Genomic DNA, 15,016 nt, shown 5'->3' with positions numbered 1-15,016 from the left:
GGCCAGGCGGCGATCCCCCCCCGCACCGGCAGGCACCGGCCGCGGCTCGGGGTGGCCTCCCCGGGCACCGGCACCCCCTGCCCGCTGGGGTGGCTGCGGCGATGGCTCGCTGCCTGCGCCCCCTCCCAGCGCGAGGCCGGCGTCTCCCATGGTGCCGGCAGCGGCGAGCCTGGCACGGCTCCTCGGCGTCTCGGGGAGGATGAGGCCGCTTGTTCTCACATCTGGGGAAAAACCCAGGATAAGGCTCTGCTAAGGTAAGTCCCGGCCAGCTAAGGAGGGGGTGCGGTGACGGTGTTTTTCTTCAAAAGGACATGCCTGGGATTTTCCTGAGACTGGGAAAAAACAGTGCCGCGTGATGGCTGCCCGCCTGCTGGGGATGTCCCTGAGCCGGCGAAAGCAGCTGGCACTTGGAGAGCGGCTCCGTTCGGAGGAGCCCGTGTGCGGGAGCACCGTTAGCCCTGCAGGTGCTGAGCTCACCCATCCGGTCCCAAACCTGCAAGCGGCAGAAAAACATAGGGAAAGTAGGAGCTGTCAGAAGCCTGAATGCGCTTGGGGGTTTTATGGTTTGCCGGGTGGCTTTTGAGAGATCGCGGGTCTTCTGGAGCATTGGAGGCCTTGTGGTGGTACCGAAGAAACACCATGTCGGAAACTTGTCTCCAGTCTCCTGCTGCAGGAGCTGGGGCTTCCTGGGGACCAGACCCATCTCCCGCGGGTTTCGTACAGCGGAGAGGGCCGCCTCGGCCGAGCTGGGGCGCGCCGGGCGGCCCTGTCCCCGTTTCGGGCTTTTAGAAACGCCCTCGAGTTCTGCCTGCGGGCCTGGAGCCAGCCCAGGAGCCGGTGTCCGCGTGGGAGCCGGCTCTGCGGGCGCCCGTAGTGCTTGGGGCCGCGCTGGGCGTCGGGCACCCGCCGGGCAGGCTCCAGCCGGCCTCGGCAGCGGCGCGGCCCCCAGCTCGCCGCCTCCGAGCGCCTTCCTGGCGTCCCTGCGCCCTGCCGCTGATCGCCCGCGGCCCGGCCCTCGGGGCCGCTATCGGTCGTCTTCGCGGGGCGCTTGGGAGCCTGCTGATAAGCTGCGACGCGCAGGCCGGGACGAGCCGTCGGCGGCCCCGGGCTGCTCCGGCCGGCGCTGCGGGGCGCTGAGGCACCGCGCTGCTGAGTCGCCTCCGGCGCCACGGCTGGGCCGAGGGGCCGCGCTTCCCCTCTGCGGCCCGGCGCAAGGAGCCTGCCGCCGCTCCGCGGGCCCCGGCCGCGCCGCGCTGCGAGGAAGCGAGCTGCAGCGCTGTTTAGCCCAGCTGCCGGAGAGGAGCCCGGCTTCCCTGGCTTCCGGCTGCAGCCGGGCTCTGCTCTGTGGGGCAGCTCGCGGCAGGGGCCGGCTGCGTCCCCCCGCGGCTGGGGCGTCTCCGTGCACCAGCGAGCGCAGCCGGGGCCCGGGGCGGTGGCGCCAGGCGGGAGGGGGACGAGGAGCACGGGGAGGGGAGGAAGGCTCTGCTCGGCGGCGGTGGTGGCTGCGGCTGCCCAGGGCCTCGGGGCAGGGTTAGCTGTCGCGCAGGGGTGCTGGGGAGCAGCTCGTCCAAAGCAAATGCTCCACATGCTTTTTCTCCTGATGCAGCTAGCCACAGGCCGTTATGAAAGGCCCTTTTTTCCCCCCTCTTCCTCTTCTGATCTTTTGCAACAATTTCAGTGTGAGTCATGTTTGGGAGAGGTGGTTTTGCCAGATGCGAGGCGCCAGCGTGCAGCGAAGTCAGGGTTAAATCTGCCGCCGCGTCCTCAGAGGCTGCAGCGAGCAGAGATCAGCCTGCGCGAGCAGCCGGGGTCGGCGCAGCAGCGCAGACCTGCTGCTGCTCTCCAGAGCTTCACGCGTGCAGAGAGGGGCAAAGCCACCTTGAGCCAAAAACGCTAACTGCGGGGGTGCTGGCAGCATCTCGAGCTGTAATGCGTGGAGGGGACGTCTTCAAACAGCGCAATCAATGTGCAGCAGCTCCGCTGCGTGCGTGCGGGCCCGTGCAGGGCACAGGAGGGGACTGATTGTAATTGCACGTCCGCTGGAGCGGGGGGTCTGCAAATGGGCTCCTGCCGGGAGCTGGTCCGCCGGAACCGAGCGGGGGCAGGTCCCGCTGCTGGGGTGCGTCGGGGCTGTGCCGTCCCGGTCCTGTGGGCCCCGTGCTGCCCTCAGGTGTGGGGCAAGCGCCGCTGAATTTGGGGTGAGCATTGCACGTCGCAATAGGAATGGGATTTGGGGGGTGGGAGGCGCGTGCGTGACCCGTCGGATGCTCTGCAGTCCCTCGGCGGTGCAGCGAGCCCCGGGGCGGAGGGGAGAGCAGGCGGCGCAGGGAGCCTGGGAGCAGCTGGTGCAGGGAGCAGGGCTGCGGCCCGGGGGCTAAAGGCAGAGCGGGGCCGGGAGTGCGGAGCCGCGCAGCCGAGGCCTCGTGCAGCGCCGTTTGCCTTCGTCTCGTTTGTAAATCACCGTGTCGGCACCTCGCCGCTGGGGCTCCAAAGGGAGGAGAGGCGCCTTTCCGGGGGGACTCTGAAATCACTGCTGTGGGTACAACGTTTTGCCCTTTCTCACCCCCTCATCTGTTCGCTCCCCTTTTCCGGCTCTCCTGGCCTTCCCGCGCAGTGCCTGGCCCGGGGCCCTGCTGCCGTGTGCAGGCTCCGGGTTGGCATGAACGGGGGGACCCCCAGCATGTGCAGAGCTTTCTCCCACCTTTCTTGCTTCACGGAGGCGTTAGAGAGCCGGGGCCGAGGAGGAGGTGCTGCGCCTGGGGCGGGAGAGGGATTTAGGGGAGCAGCCAGAGCAGTGCCTGGCGGGTGCACCGGGGCGGAGGAGTGTCGGAGCAGTCCTCCATCGCTTGTCGCTTATCCGACCCCTCCGGAGGTCTCCAGCAGCCTCCCGCAGCGTTTCCCCCAGCTCCGTGGTGAAAGGGTCATTGTTCTCCCCCTGGGGACGCAGGGGAAGGTGCAGCCAGGTCGCAGGCGCCGTTGCCCCGCCAGCCCCGACCCAGGAGCTCCTGCTGCTCCCCGGCCGGCATCTGCCCGCAGCGCGGCGTGAGTTTGTGCGTGTCCGTCTGTCTGGCCTTGCCCGGTCCTGCTGTACCCTTGTGGTCCCTGCAGCCACCAAACTGTGCTACTGAGGGCTTGTGCCTGTGGCCAGAAATAGCAGCGTACTGCTCGTGGTGTGCTCCGCGTGAGAGCAGGGCCCCGTGGCGCCGGGCGGCCCCGAGCCCAGCCCTGAGCACGTGGCCATCGCAGGCCCCTTCCTCGCCRCAGCTGAGAAGACATCTGCACACAAGGTGCCAGTCAGTGAAGGAGCAGTTGCTTCTAAGAGCACCTGAATGAGCAGTTTCCAAAGCAAAAGGCTCATTTGCTAACTGCTTGCGGAAACCTGGCCCTTCCCAGGAGCCAGAGAGCTGCGGTTTGTCTGTCCAAGCTGGCGCCTGTGCCGCTGGGTGCTGGGGCAGGTGCAGCGCCGCAGGTGCCGGCCACGCTGCGGGCCCCGTGTATCCCCTGCTCTCTCTTCCAGGTGGCCTCGCGGGAGGCATCGAGATCTGCATTACATTCCCCACAGAGTATGTGAAGACGCAGCTGCAGCTGGATGAAAAAGCACACCCGCCCCGCTACAAGGGCATCGGTGAGCGCAGAGCCCGGGTGGTGCGGGCGGGGTGTATCTGCGTGGGGCCACCGGCACCAAGATCTCGCTCCCCGCCGGCAGCCAGAAGTTGAGGTCTGGCGCTGCGTGAGCGCGGCCCGGGGCGAACCTGGCCCTTGAGCAACGCTGGACACGCGGGGTCAGCAAGGGTGCTGTGTGGCCAGCGCCTCCTGGCCTGTGCCGGCGAGGCAGCCCTGCCTGAGCCGGTCTGAAGGATCTGGGGGCTCTCCAGGGACGTGGGATGGAGCCAGCGGGATGGCAATATGCCTCTCTGCAGGTCTCGCAGTCGGCCGGGGGGAAGGCGAGCGCGTGGACAGTGCTTGGCTTGTCGGGTGATGCCTCTGCTCGTGTGCTCTGCCCCAGGCGACTGCGTGAAGCAGACTGTCCGTGACCATGGGGTTCGCGGGCTGTACCGGGGGCTCAGCTCGCTGGTGTACGGCTCCATCCCAAAGGCCGCTGTGAGGTAGGTGTCCCCGGCGTGGAAGGGCAGGAGGCAGCGGGGCCGTCGTCTCCCGGGGGCCGTCCCGCTCGGGGAGCGGCTCGCTGGTGCTGAAGGCCGCTCTGCCCAGCAGGCTGTGGCCATGCCAGCCCTGCCGCAGGTGCGTCCCGCATGGGGAGGCAGAGCAGGATCTGTCCGGGCGCCCCCCGTGCCCACTGTGGGGGGTGCTGCTGCGGGGGGGAGCCCTGAGGAGCAGAGGGGGACCCCAGGCAGCGGTCACCAGTGGTTTCAGGCCTGCTGAAGGCGGTGGGTTTGGCCCCAGCATCCTGAGCTGCTCCTTGTCGGAGCCGGCTGCTTTTCGGGGCAGTGTCCGTGGGAAGCCCTGGCTCCAGGGAGGCCCTCCCGTCCCCCCGGGGCCACCTCGCTGGGAAGCGAGTCATCCTGGCCCTCCCCCAGCCCCATCGCGATCCGATGGGTTTTTTCCGGGCGGTGGCGGAGAAGTATTTGTGGATCAGTGTTTGTCCTCTCAGGCGGTGGTGAGTCAGGATGGGCGGCCGCTGGACCCAGCGAGAGCAGCCCTGCCGTCCCCCGTAGTAACGCACGGCCGGCAGCGAGCGCCTGAGCCAGGGCGCTGGGGAGCTGCCTGCAGAAGGACACCAGGCACCTCACCAGCCATGCCTGGCCCTTGGCGTTGCCTTCCCCTCCTCGCTGGCGCTGGGCTGATTTGGCCCCCTCCTTTCGCTCGGTGCACGAGCTCTGCCGGGCTGCTGCTCGTGACGGCCCTAGCGCCCCGTCTTCACGGAGGCAGAGGGTGCTGCCTGCTCGGAGAAGGGCATCGCCCCCCCCCGGGGTGCCACCCCATGCCCACGCGCCCTCGGGGTTGGCACTGCGGCCTTCTCCGCAGGTTCGGCATGTTCGAGTTCCTCAGCAACCAGATGAGAGACGAGCAGGGCAAGCTGGACAGCACGCGGGGCCTCCTCTGCGGGCTGGGCGCCGGCGTGGCCGAGGCTGTGGTGGTGGTGTGTCCCATGGAGACCATAAAGGTAGGAGGAGAAGCCAGCTGTCCCGGGCTGGGGGAAGATGCACCCTTGGCAGTAGCCAGCTGTGTTGGCCGGGGAGCCGGAGAGGTCCTGTTTCGGGAGGGAGCAAGCACCTTGACGCTGCTCTGGCTTTTCTCCCACCCGAGTGTGGAGAAACCAGCCTGGAGGTTGGATGGATCTGGAGTGAGGTGGAGCTGGAGATCCTCTGGGTTCGGGTGCCCCCCTGTGGTGGATCTCTGAGGACATGGGGGGAGGCCTGGGTTTGCTCTGCTTGGTTGGTTTCCTAAGGGGAGTCCTGAATTTGGAAAGTATAACGGAGAAATCGGACCCCAGTGCTATTGTCCCCTCCTCGTCGTCTTGCTCCCAGAGGAGGAATTCCTCTGGGCTTTGCTCGGGAGCCACCACCAGTTTTGACACTGTAAAACCTGCCCAGTTGCTTGCCGAGATAGATGCAGTGACCTGTGCCGAAGCCTCTCCTCCCCGCGGTGCATCCCCGGCGCCGGCCCAGCCTGCCCGGGCCTGCCTGCTCTCAGCTGGCCCCGTCTCGCACTCGGGTTGCCTCCTTGCTTCTCGTGTCCCTGCTGTGGATTCGCACGTGGATGTGATCCCTGTGGCCTCTGTTTTCAGTTCTCCAGCTTTCACTCTGCAAAACGTGCTGCTGGTCCGGGGGCACAGGCTTCCCCACGCAGCCTCGCTCGGCGTCACCCGGCCTCGCGGCTCAGCTCTGGTTTTAGCACTGTCCTCGGAGCAAAGCAAGAGGTGGCCGGCAGCCTCTTCGGTTCAGAGACAGTTCTCCTCTCGCCTCAGCTGGGACAAACATCTTGTCTCCCCGCAGGTGAAGTTTATCCATGACCAGTGCTCCCCTCAGCCGAAATACCGCGGCTTCTTCCACGGCGTGAGGGAGATCGTTCGGGAACAGGGTGAGTCCCCGGGGAGCAGGGCTTCCAGGTGCCCCCGCGCCGTGGGGATGGGGCAGGGGGCGGGCGACGGGGCACAGGCTGGGACCTGCTCCCTTGCCGCCGGGGCTGGGAGCCACCTCCGAAGCAGCAGCCCCGCGGCGCGATGCTGTCCCTGCTTCAGCAGGGCTCCCCCAGCCTGCGCCGCGAGTGGCCTGGCAGCGTGGGGAGGCCAACGGGGAGGTGATGTGGCGGTGCCACCTGAGACCCCGTTGGAGTGGGGCGCCCGGGGTGGTGGTTAGAACGAGGCTGGGGCTCCCCTCCAATGCCATCCCTTGCTGCAGGGCTAAAGGGGACCTACCAGGGCTTAACTGCGACCGTCCTCAAGCAAGGATCGAACCAGGCCATTCGTTTCTTCGTCATGACATCTCTCAAGAACTGGTACAAAGGTACTGAGCCTCCAACCCCCACCCCTGCCTCCCCCGGGCCGCCCTGGCTGTGCCCACCTGCTCCCTGAGCCCATCTGTGGGGGACATGGTTGGAGTTTCCACCAAAGCATCCTCCCTCCTTGACCTTTTGTGAAGGGGAGGAAGATAAAGGCAGGGGGAAGGGGTGCCCCCAGCTCGTGGGGCTGAGCTGGCCCAGTGCTGGGGCTCCCAGCTGGAGCACCACCTTCCCGCACCCCCACCCCCCCCCGAGTGCTGCATGGGACTCTGGCACCACCAGGTCCTCAGCTCTCCAGGGCTGGTACCGCCAGATGGTGCTCACCTCCTGCTCCCTGCTCTGCTCTCCTGGGGTTTCCTTGCTCCTTCCTGTCCCTCCAAACACCCTGGGGCTCCTGCTTGCTGCACAGCAGTAACCCTGCCCACGAGCCAGTGAAACTTGGGGACCTGCCTCTTGGGCTCCATCACTTCTGCCGTGCTTGTTGTTGCGTCTCCTTGCTCCTTGTTAGTGCTCTGCCCTCCGCTCCTTGCTTTACACTCCTTGTTACTCTCTCCTCTTTTCCAGGGGATGATCCCAACAAGGTCATCAACCCCTTCGTCACGGGGGTCTTCGGAGCCCTTGCAGGAGCTGCAAGTGTCTTTGGCAACACCCCCTTGGACGTGGTGAAAACCAGGATGCAGGTGCGGCACTGGTGATGTGGGAGCCCCTGTCGCCTCCTGCTCCCCCGCCTCCTCCGGGGTGTTTAGCCGGGGGGGAAATGGAGAGGTTTGAGCCCTAAAGTGCTTTTTCTGGGGCTGTGGCTGACCCTGCCGGCTCTTGAGGGCTGCACCCAGAGCAGCCCCTGTCTGAAGCTCAGCAGATGGTGCCTCCACTGCACCGCTGTGCGGCCTCGGGACCCCTCTGCGTTTGGTGTGGTTGAATCGCTTGCTGCTCTGGGTCACGCAGCTCCTGGGACAGGCTCCCGAAGCTGTGGGAGAAATGGGGAAGGACTGCGTTTTTTGAGTCTTGCAGCAGCGGGCTCTGTCCTTTTTGGCCTGGAGGACGCGCATGGTGCTCTGAAATGGTTTAGTCCAAATGGCAGTGACTCTGCCTTTGGTAGGTATTTGCACAGGCGTGGAGTATGTCCCTGCCAGGGTCAGAGGCCCAAAGTGGCGGACAGGGTCAGTTCCTCCCGATTAACCTCCAGCTCCCTGCGTCTCTCCCAAAATCCATCCTGGGCACTCCCCAGCTCCGAGTCTCTGACCCTTTTCCTTCCTTCTCGCAGGGGCTCGAAGCACACAAGTACAAGAGCACCTGGGACTGTGCCTACCAGATCATGAAACACGAAGGGCCCCTGGCGTAAGCGCTCGCAGCCGGTCCCCAGGCCGGCGGGGAGAGGGGTGGGAGCGGGGTGGCCCCAGGCTTGGGGGGCTGCGAGGGTGAGGGGAGCGTGTGGGGTGAGGTCTGGCTGCAAGAGGACAAGCGGTGGTAGGGAGGAATGGCTGGGAAGGGAACGTGAGCCCACTGCAACTTCTGCCTCGTCCCTGGGGGTGCCGATGGCTGCTGCTCGATGGGGGTCCCCGGCTGCACCCTGCCCTGCGCCCGTCTGGGTGGGCAAACCTCCGGGAGGCGGTGCGGTCTGCCCGGGTCCTGCTCCCGGGGAGGGGAGGGCAGCCCGGGAGGAGCTGCGCCCCGCTGCGTGCCGTGCCGCTGGCCTCTCCCCCGGGGCTCCTGTCCCGTCGTCCCGGCGGGGGGAGCCGAGGCAGGGCCGTGCACGCCAGGCCGTGTCCCCGCACGGGCGCCCGGCTCACCGCCGCCTCCCCCGGCAGGTTCTACAAGGGCACGGTGCCTCGCCTGGGCCGCGTCTGCCTCGACGTGGCCATCGTCTTCGTCATCTACGACGAAGTGGTCAAGTTCCTCAACAAGGTGTGGAAAACTGACTGAGCCTGGCGCGGGTCGGGGCGGCCGCGAGGCAACAGCTGGAGAAAGATGACCAACCCCGGAGGAACCGCACGGACCTTCCCCCAGGCGCTGCCAAGGGTCCAAGTCTCCCACCCCGCGTGCGCAGGCTGGGAAAGCCCCCCGGCCCCTCCAGCCCCCTCCCCTCACAAACCCCATGGCCTTTATTTATGGGAAGGAGTTGTGCAGCAGTTTACATTATTCGTTGCGTGATAACGTGACCCGGAGGGAGGGAGGGAGGAGAAGCTGTCTGCGAGCACCCCAGCAGCCGGGCCTGCCGGCCGCCCGGCACTGCACTGAGTCGCTTCGCGCCCCGAGGGAAGCGCCAGCCCCGACGCCCCGGCTCGGCTCGGCCCAGCGCTGCTTCTCCTGCCTTCGCGAGAACCGGCTGTCGAGGGCGAGGCGGCCCGGGGCCCGGCCATGCCCGCGGTCCCCGGTGGCGAGGAGCTCGCGGCGAGGGTTTGCCCTCAAGCAGAGCTCCCCGCTGCGCCGGGACCCGTGTTTTGGGGTGGCCGGAGAGGCCTCCCGTGAGCTCCCCCGGGCACCTTGCCCTTGCGGTGCCGTCGCAGCTGGCGGAGGCTCTCGGGGCTGGTGCTGGAGGCTGGGAGCAAAGCGCTCGGCCTCGTGGCGGCTCCGGACCGTGCCGGGCTCGCGAGCCCCGTGTGGCCGGCGGGAAGGCAGCGGCAGCCCCCGCGGCAACCCTCGGCTGTGGCCCGGGGCTCCCCGGGGAAGCGGCCTCCTTCCTCCGCTGCACCGGCACCGCAGGCGCCTTGGGGTGCAGCTGCCCGTGGGGCCCGGGCTCTCCCCGGCCGGGCCGTGCTCAGCTGCGGCCGGGAGGCGTCTCAGCCCCCCCGGGCTGCTGAGCAGACGCTACCCAAAATTGCATGGGTCCTCCTTAACTTTCCTTCCCGAGGGGATGGGTTTGGGGGGAGCGTAGCGCCAGCCGGGCCACCGCAGCGCCTGATGTTTACAGTTGCACCGCGCGAGAGACGCGGGCGAGGAGGCGCGACCGTGTCCCGGACGTGGGCCCTGGGGCGCCCCTGGCCTGGAGCCCGTCCTCCACCCCGACGTTCCTTCTGCACATTCCCTGCCCGCCCCGCTCTCCCGCCGTCCCCTCCGCCGCGCCGGCGGAGCCCACGGATGGGGATTTCCAGTAGCTTACAGAGCCTTACACTGACCTAGTAACACTTGCACTGCAGTTGGGGGACCGGAGCCCTGCCGCAGCCCCGTGCTGGGAGCTCGGCCATTCCAGATTCGTGCCAAAACTTCCCGCGGGAGGAGGAGAAGGCGCTGGGGAGCGGGGACCTGGGGCTGGATCTTCTGTTTCTTTACTGTGTTGTCAGTAACAAATGCAGCCTTAACACTAGTGTATGGGAGGGCGAAGGAGGAGACGGGAAAGCCTGGGAAAAGATTTACTTTTGGGCTTTCTGCTCTTAAGCCAGTGAAGGTTGTTTTTTTTATTCTGTTTTACATTTGCAACTTGAATAAAATCGGTCTGGCTTCAGAAGCTGTGCTGGAGTCCAGGCAGCGTCCCTGAGGGCAGCGAGCAGCTCTGGGGGCCTGTGTGCGTGGGGGTCTGTTGCAAGCACCCGGACGGGGCTCGGTGTCTGCGCCCGCCTCTGGTGCCATCCCCATGGCACGCGCAGCTCCTGGCGTGTCCCTCTCTGTCCCTGAGCAGCCCAGAGGCTGGCTCCAGGCGCTGCTACAGGGAGGTTTCCGTGCGGCAGCCAGCGTGGATGTTGCATTTGCCGTCTCGATCCCTGCAATGTCCCTGGCAGGGAGGTGACACCAGCGCTCCAGCATGGCTCTCCCAGGCCAAGCTGGCAGCCGGGGGCGAGAGCGTCGGCAACAAGCCAAAGCCGCCTGCTAACGGCTTCTCTCCCCGGGCTGCCACGGGCTGCGAGCCTTTGCCCTCATGCATGGGGAGCTTTGCTCGGGCCTTTCCCGTGCTGGGGGCAGCAGAGGCAGCGGCAGCGCCAAGCGCCCCAGTTGCTGGTGCGCCGGGACACGGGGCTGGACCGCGGGGGCTGCAGGCGCTCGGGCGCCGTTCGCCCTCTGGGCATAGCCAGCAGCCGCCTCTGCTGATTTGAAGGTCGTTTCCCCTCTGGCTTTCACTTGTACTGAGCCAGGCTAGGAGCTGGTGCTGCTTTGGAATGCTTTTAGGCAGCTCAAGGCTTGAAGCCCCTCTCGCCCCTGCCTGCAGCCGGGGCTTGCTGAGGCAGTGAGCGAGTGCCAGAAGAGGAGCCTGCTCGCTTCTCTTCGACTTGGGGGAAACCCATGAAGTCCTTGCTCCAGCGGCTGTGCAGGGCCGGGCCCTGAGCTCGTGGCTTTGCTTCTTCGGGCCTAACCCCCCAGTCCCGTGTTGCTCGTCTGCTGCTCCTGGGGTCACGTTTCCTCTTGCTGTCGTGCTGCCGCAGCTCCAGAGGCGCTGTAGGAGATGCCCAGCAGGGCCTGGAGGCTGCGTCTCCATGCCATGTCCGTGTGCTCCGGCTCTGCCCCGCTGCGGCATTTTGGGGCTGGCTGCTGCCTGCTCGGCTGCGGGAGGCTCACGGGGTGACGCAGGGCACCGGCTGCGTGCGGCCGTGTTGCCTCTGGCTGCGCAGGATGCGTGCCGCGCCTGACAGCCGCCTGGCTGTGAGATGCCGTAATAAACTGGAGCCTGCTGCAAACCGCCCGCGTTATTCCTGGCCGTGGACGGGCCGGCTCGGCGCGGCTCAGCGCGTGGACGGCACATGCAGGATGCCATGGGCTGCTCGCACCCGGCGGGCCCCGTGGCCTGCTGAGTCGGCAGCCCGGCTCTGCGGCCGTCTGCTCTGAAACTAAACACCCGCTTTTTTGTCTGGGGCATCGCTTTGGAAAGCAGCGTGGGGCTCACTCTGTCCGGGAAGAAGCCCCTCTGGCAGCCAGTGCCAGGCCCAGGCTCGGCAGAGGCTGGACAGCGGGAGACACGTGGGAGGGGGTCAAGGCGGGTCGGGGTCCTGGCAGCAGGGGGGGTCACGGCAGCACCGCGTGGAGTGGGCTCCTGCAGGCGTGCGCGGCCCCGGCACTAGCAGGGACCTGGGTTTCTAGAGCTGCTACCCCGTTCCTGTCCTGTGCTGTAAAACCTGCCCCGGGCAGGACCGAGCTGTCCGCTCCTGGGGGGCTGCATCCCCATCGAACCCCCGGCTGCTTTCCGCCCCGGCACACAAAGCGGGGACGGCTGGCGGGAGCCAGCGCAGCTTCTGCCTAGCCAGCCATCGGTGGGGGCTATGCCAGCTGCAAATAAGTAAGTTGTTATTTTACAAGCAGTCAAGCTACGAGTTCCCCGGGGACCTGGCTGGGTCCGTGCACATCAGCTTAAGCAGCTTCAGAGAAGAAACTCGAGGTCCTGCATGTCCCAGGGCTGCTGCTATGGACAAACTCACAGCGAGGAGGCTGGGGGTGGACGGGGGGTGCAGCCGGCCCCTGGAGGCTTGGGAAGCAGCGGGCACGGTGGGCCAGGCCGCGGCTGCGTGGAGGCTGCCTCCAGCTCCCCATTCCCTGGGGCTCGTGCAGCCGGGCGCTTTGTTGGCTCCGGGGCCAGGCTGGAGCCAGGCGGCCCCGTGCAGCAGTGACCGCGCTGACGCAGGGCAGGGGCCGGCCGCGCACCCTGGGGCCTGCTCCTGCCTTGTGTCCCAGAGCCAGGGGGCCGAGGCCAGAGGCTGCGGATGCTGGCTGAGCTTGGCAGCTGTGTCCAGGGCAGTGCAGAGGGGCGATTCCCACGCTGCCTGTGCCCGGGGACGCGGGGCGGATCGCTTGGCCTCGCAGACTCCATCCCGTACAGCTGGGCTTGGCAGCACGTCTTTGCCACCCAGCGCGTAACGAGAGAGCAGCTCTGGGTTATTTACTCATCGAAACAAAAATGCACTGTTGCCCTCCCATAAAGCCCCGTGGGGCGCTCGCTCCTCCTGGCCGCGGCAGCCAAACACGCGAGCCCCGCGAGGAGCTGGCGTCGGGCATCGCGGCGCTACCACGCGGTGCCCAGGGGAGACCCCGGGGGGTCGGCTCGGCCCCCGCCGCCCCGCTCCGCTCCGCCCCGTCCCGCCCCGCGCGGAGCCGCCCCGCGAGGCGCCGGCACCGGGGCCGCGGCCGGTGGGATGCGGCGGCGGCTGCTCTGCGCGGGCTGGCTGCTGGCCGCCGCCTGCCTGGCCGGGGCCGGGGCCGGGGCCGGGGCCGGGGCCGGGGCCGGATGCCGGCACCGCTGCTGCCCCGGCAGGAACAACGAGTGCTGGGCTGCGGGCGGCGGGCGGGCTCGCTGCTACTGCGACTCGTACTGCGAGAAGACGGGCGACTGCTGCGAGGACTACGAGGCGGCGTGCCGGCGCGCCGGTGAGTGCCCGCCGCGCTCCGCCGCCTCTCGCCGCCGCCTCGGGGCTGCGGGCGCCGCCAGCGGCTCTCGCGGCTCGTCCTCCGCGGGGCTCCTCGCCCTCCCCGCGGCCGGGCTGTGGCGAGCGGGTCGCTCCAGGGGTCCCGCGGGTCTCTTTCTCCAGTTTTGGTCCCTAACTCGGTCGGGGGGAGGGCACGGGACGGGTGTCGACCCCTCCCGAGAGCAGCACGTGTCTGTTAAGAAAACGGAATTCGCCCCTTCCCGGTTTCGTTACGGTGCGGTGCTTGCTTGATGCAGCCTGGCAGGATTAACCCTGTGTCTGCCCAGGGCTCTGTCTGGAGAAGCGATCCCGGTTAAGTGTTGCTGTGGTCGTGGCCGTCGGAAGGTACCAGGCAGGGCCGGCTTGCAGGGGACAGGCACAGGCAAAACCTCTTTTTCAGGCCAGCTGATAAGGATGACTGAAACCAGAGCAGGTCTCAAGCACGCAGCCCTTCAGGGAGGAGGGCGGTATAGAAAGAAAACGGGCACCAGCCTGCACTGCTGCTTTTGGCGGGAGGTTTTTACCGTTATCCACTAGCCTGCTGCTTTGCGAGGCAACGGGCCGTGTTTCGGGATGTCTACCAGGGTGGATTTGGAGCAGTATCCTGATTTTTCCCCCACTTTTTTAGCTCAGAAATTCCCGTGCAATAGGAAGGCCCCGCAGGGGTGTGCTCAGTTTGTGTCAGAAGTGAAGAAACCCCCCGAGCGGGGCAGCGTCGGGGGCAGATCCGCGCTGGGCCCCCCCTCCTCCGCGCGCCAAGGGCAGGCGCTGCCCGGGGAGGCCGGGGGCTCCCGGCCCCCTCCTGCCGCAGCGGCGCCGCGGGCGGGCAGCGAGGGGTGGGCGCTGCCGCCAGCCCCGGCGGAATGGTGCCCGTCAGCCCTCCCTAATCTCCGCGGAGATTAGCCGGCTCCCAGCTCAGCTCGATTGCTGAGCCCTGGCGGCTGCCGGCGAATAAAAGAGTCCGGACGCGGCGCCCAAAGCCGCGGCGCTTTGTTGGTTCGGAAACAGCCCCGGCCGGAGGTCGGGGAGACGAGCTGCGGGCGGCAGGGCTGGGGCCGGCCCCAGCCCCCCAAACCCGCCCCGGGCCGGCCCCGGCCCCGGCCCCGGCCCCAGCCCCAGCCCCGGGGAGCCTCCGCAGCCGTGCCAAAGGGAGCCTGCTCCGTCCGGCTGCTCGCTGTCCGGGGCGCACCCGCCCGCGGGCCCGGCGCCTGCCGTGCGCCTCGCCTCCCAGGTGCAAGCTCCCGCCGGCTCGGCTGCCTCCGAGGCGCCGTTAGACCGGGCTGGTCGCTGGGGCTGAGCGCCGGCGTTCGGCCCTGGCTCCGGTGCCGTCGGTGAGGCCGGCGTGAATTATTTCCAGAAACCCCGAAGCGGCCGGCTGGTCTCGAGTTTGGCCTTCCAAGCGCGCCCTGCTCCTGGCGCTGCGTCGCCCTGGACGGGCGTATCGCTCCCCTCCGCGCCGCTCCCCGGCCCCACGGCGCTTTGCCCCCCGCCACAAGCCCGGTGCAGGGAGCGGCACCCGAGCCGGGTGTGAGGCCGCAGCGGGAGCCGGAGCACGCGGGAGCCCTCGGGCAGGGGCTGCGGGCTATTGCAAATAGGGAGGTTTCCGCGCTCATGGGGCCCCGGAAAGGAGCAACGGGTCCTAGGAAGGGCGGCTGCCGGCACCGCTGCGGGACGCGGCTTCGCCGGGCGCTGCGGCGCAGGAGGGGCCGTGCAGCCGCAGAAGCAAAACGAGACAAACCGCGCACCCCAGGCGGGTGGGAAATTGCCGGGCCGGCTTCTGCCGTCTGCCTCAGCGCTCCTTCCCCTCCCCCCTTCCGCGTCCCCGTCCCCCTCCTCCGCCCCCGCTGCTCCCCTCCCGTCGGGCTTCCGCCTCTCGGGTCACTCAAGCTCTTTTTTCCTCTTCTCCGGCCCTCCCGCCCGGCTCCTGCCCCAGCGCTGGACTGCGTGGTGGGGCCCTGGGGGCCCTGGAGCGGCTGCAGCTCCCGGTGCGGCGTGGGCAGCAGGGCCCGCGCCCGGCACGTCGCCGTCCCGCCCCGGCACGGGGGGCGGCCCTGCCCGGACCTCAAGCAGCGCCGCGGCTGCTGGGGGGACGACGCGCTCTGCCACGCCGCCAAAGGTAACCGGGGCGTCCCCGCCGGCCCCTCCGCCGCCTTTCCCCCCTCCTCACCCCGTCGCTGGCCTTCCCGCAGAGGCGGCCAGGATACTCCCCGACTCCTTCCAGCGGGACCTGC

At 68.1% G+C, this 15,016-nt stretch overlaps 2 protein-coding genes across 2 annotated transcripts in view; both read left to right on the top strand.

Moving 5' to 3' along the window:
* The first annotated feature begins 355 nt into the window (after positions 1–355).
* On the top strand, positions 356–9,907 carry SLC25A1 (solute carrier family 25 member 1). Its single transcript, XM_026091867.1, has 9 exons — positions 356–464; positions 3,338–3,625; positions 4,007–4,106; positions 4,987–5,125; positions 5,958–6,042; positions 6,363–6,467; positions 7,027–7,142; positions 7,727–7,800; positions 8,271–9,907. Exons 1-9 carry the CDS (start codon positions 356–358, stop codon positions 8,383–8,385), a joined length of 1,131 nt encoding a protein of 376 aa, XP_025947652.1. The 3' UTR covers positions 8,386–9,907.
* A 2,608-nt stretch (positions 9,908–12,515) lies between these two features.
* The window catches only part of LOC112978386 (somatomedin-B and thrombospondin type-1 domain-containing protein-like), a 2,810-nt gene continuing 309 nt past the window's right edge, over positions 12,516–15,016 (top strand). Inside the window, exons 1-3 of the mRNA XM_026091865.1 lie at positions 12,516–12,747; positions 14,719–14,901; positions 14,975–15,014. Of these exons, the coding sequence (XP_025947650.1) occupies positions 12,516–12,747; positions 14,719–14,901; positions 14,975–15,014 (455 nt within the window). The remainder of the gene's footprint in view (positions 12,748–14,718; positions 14,902–14,974; positions 15,015–15,016) is intronic.

Source organism: Apteryx rowi, unplaced genomic scaffold (genome assembly GCF_003343035.1).
Source record: "Apteryx rowi isolate R43461 unplaced genomic scaffold, aptRow1 scaffold_93, whole genome shotgun sequence".
NCBI classification, from domain to species: domain Eukaryota; kingdom Metazoa; phylum Chordata; class Aves; order Apterygiformes; family Apterygidae; genus Apteryx; species Apteryx rowi.
Note: the sequence above shows the minus strand (reverse complement) of the source record. Positions and strands in the feature narration are given on the sequence as shown.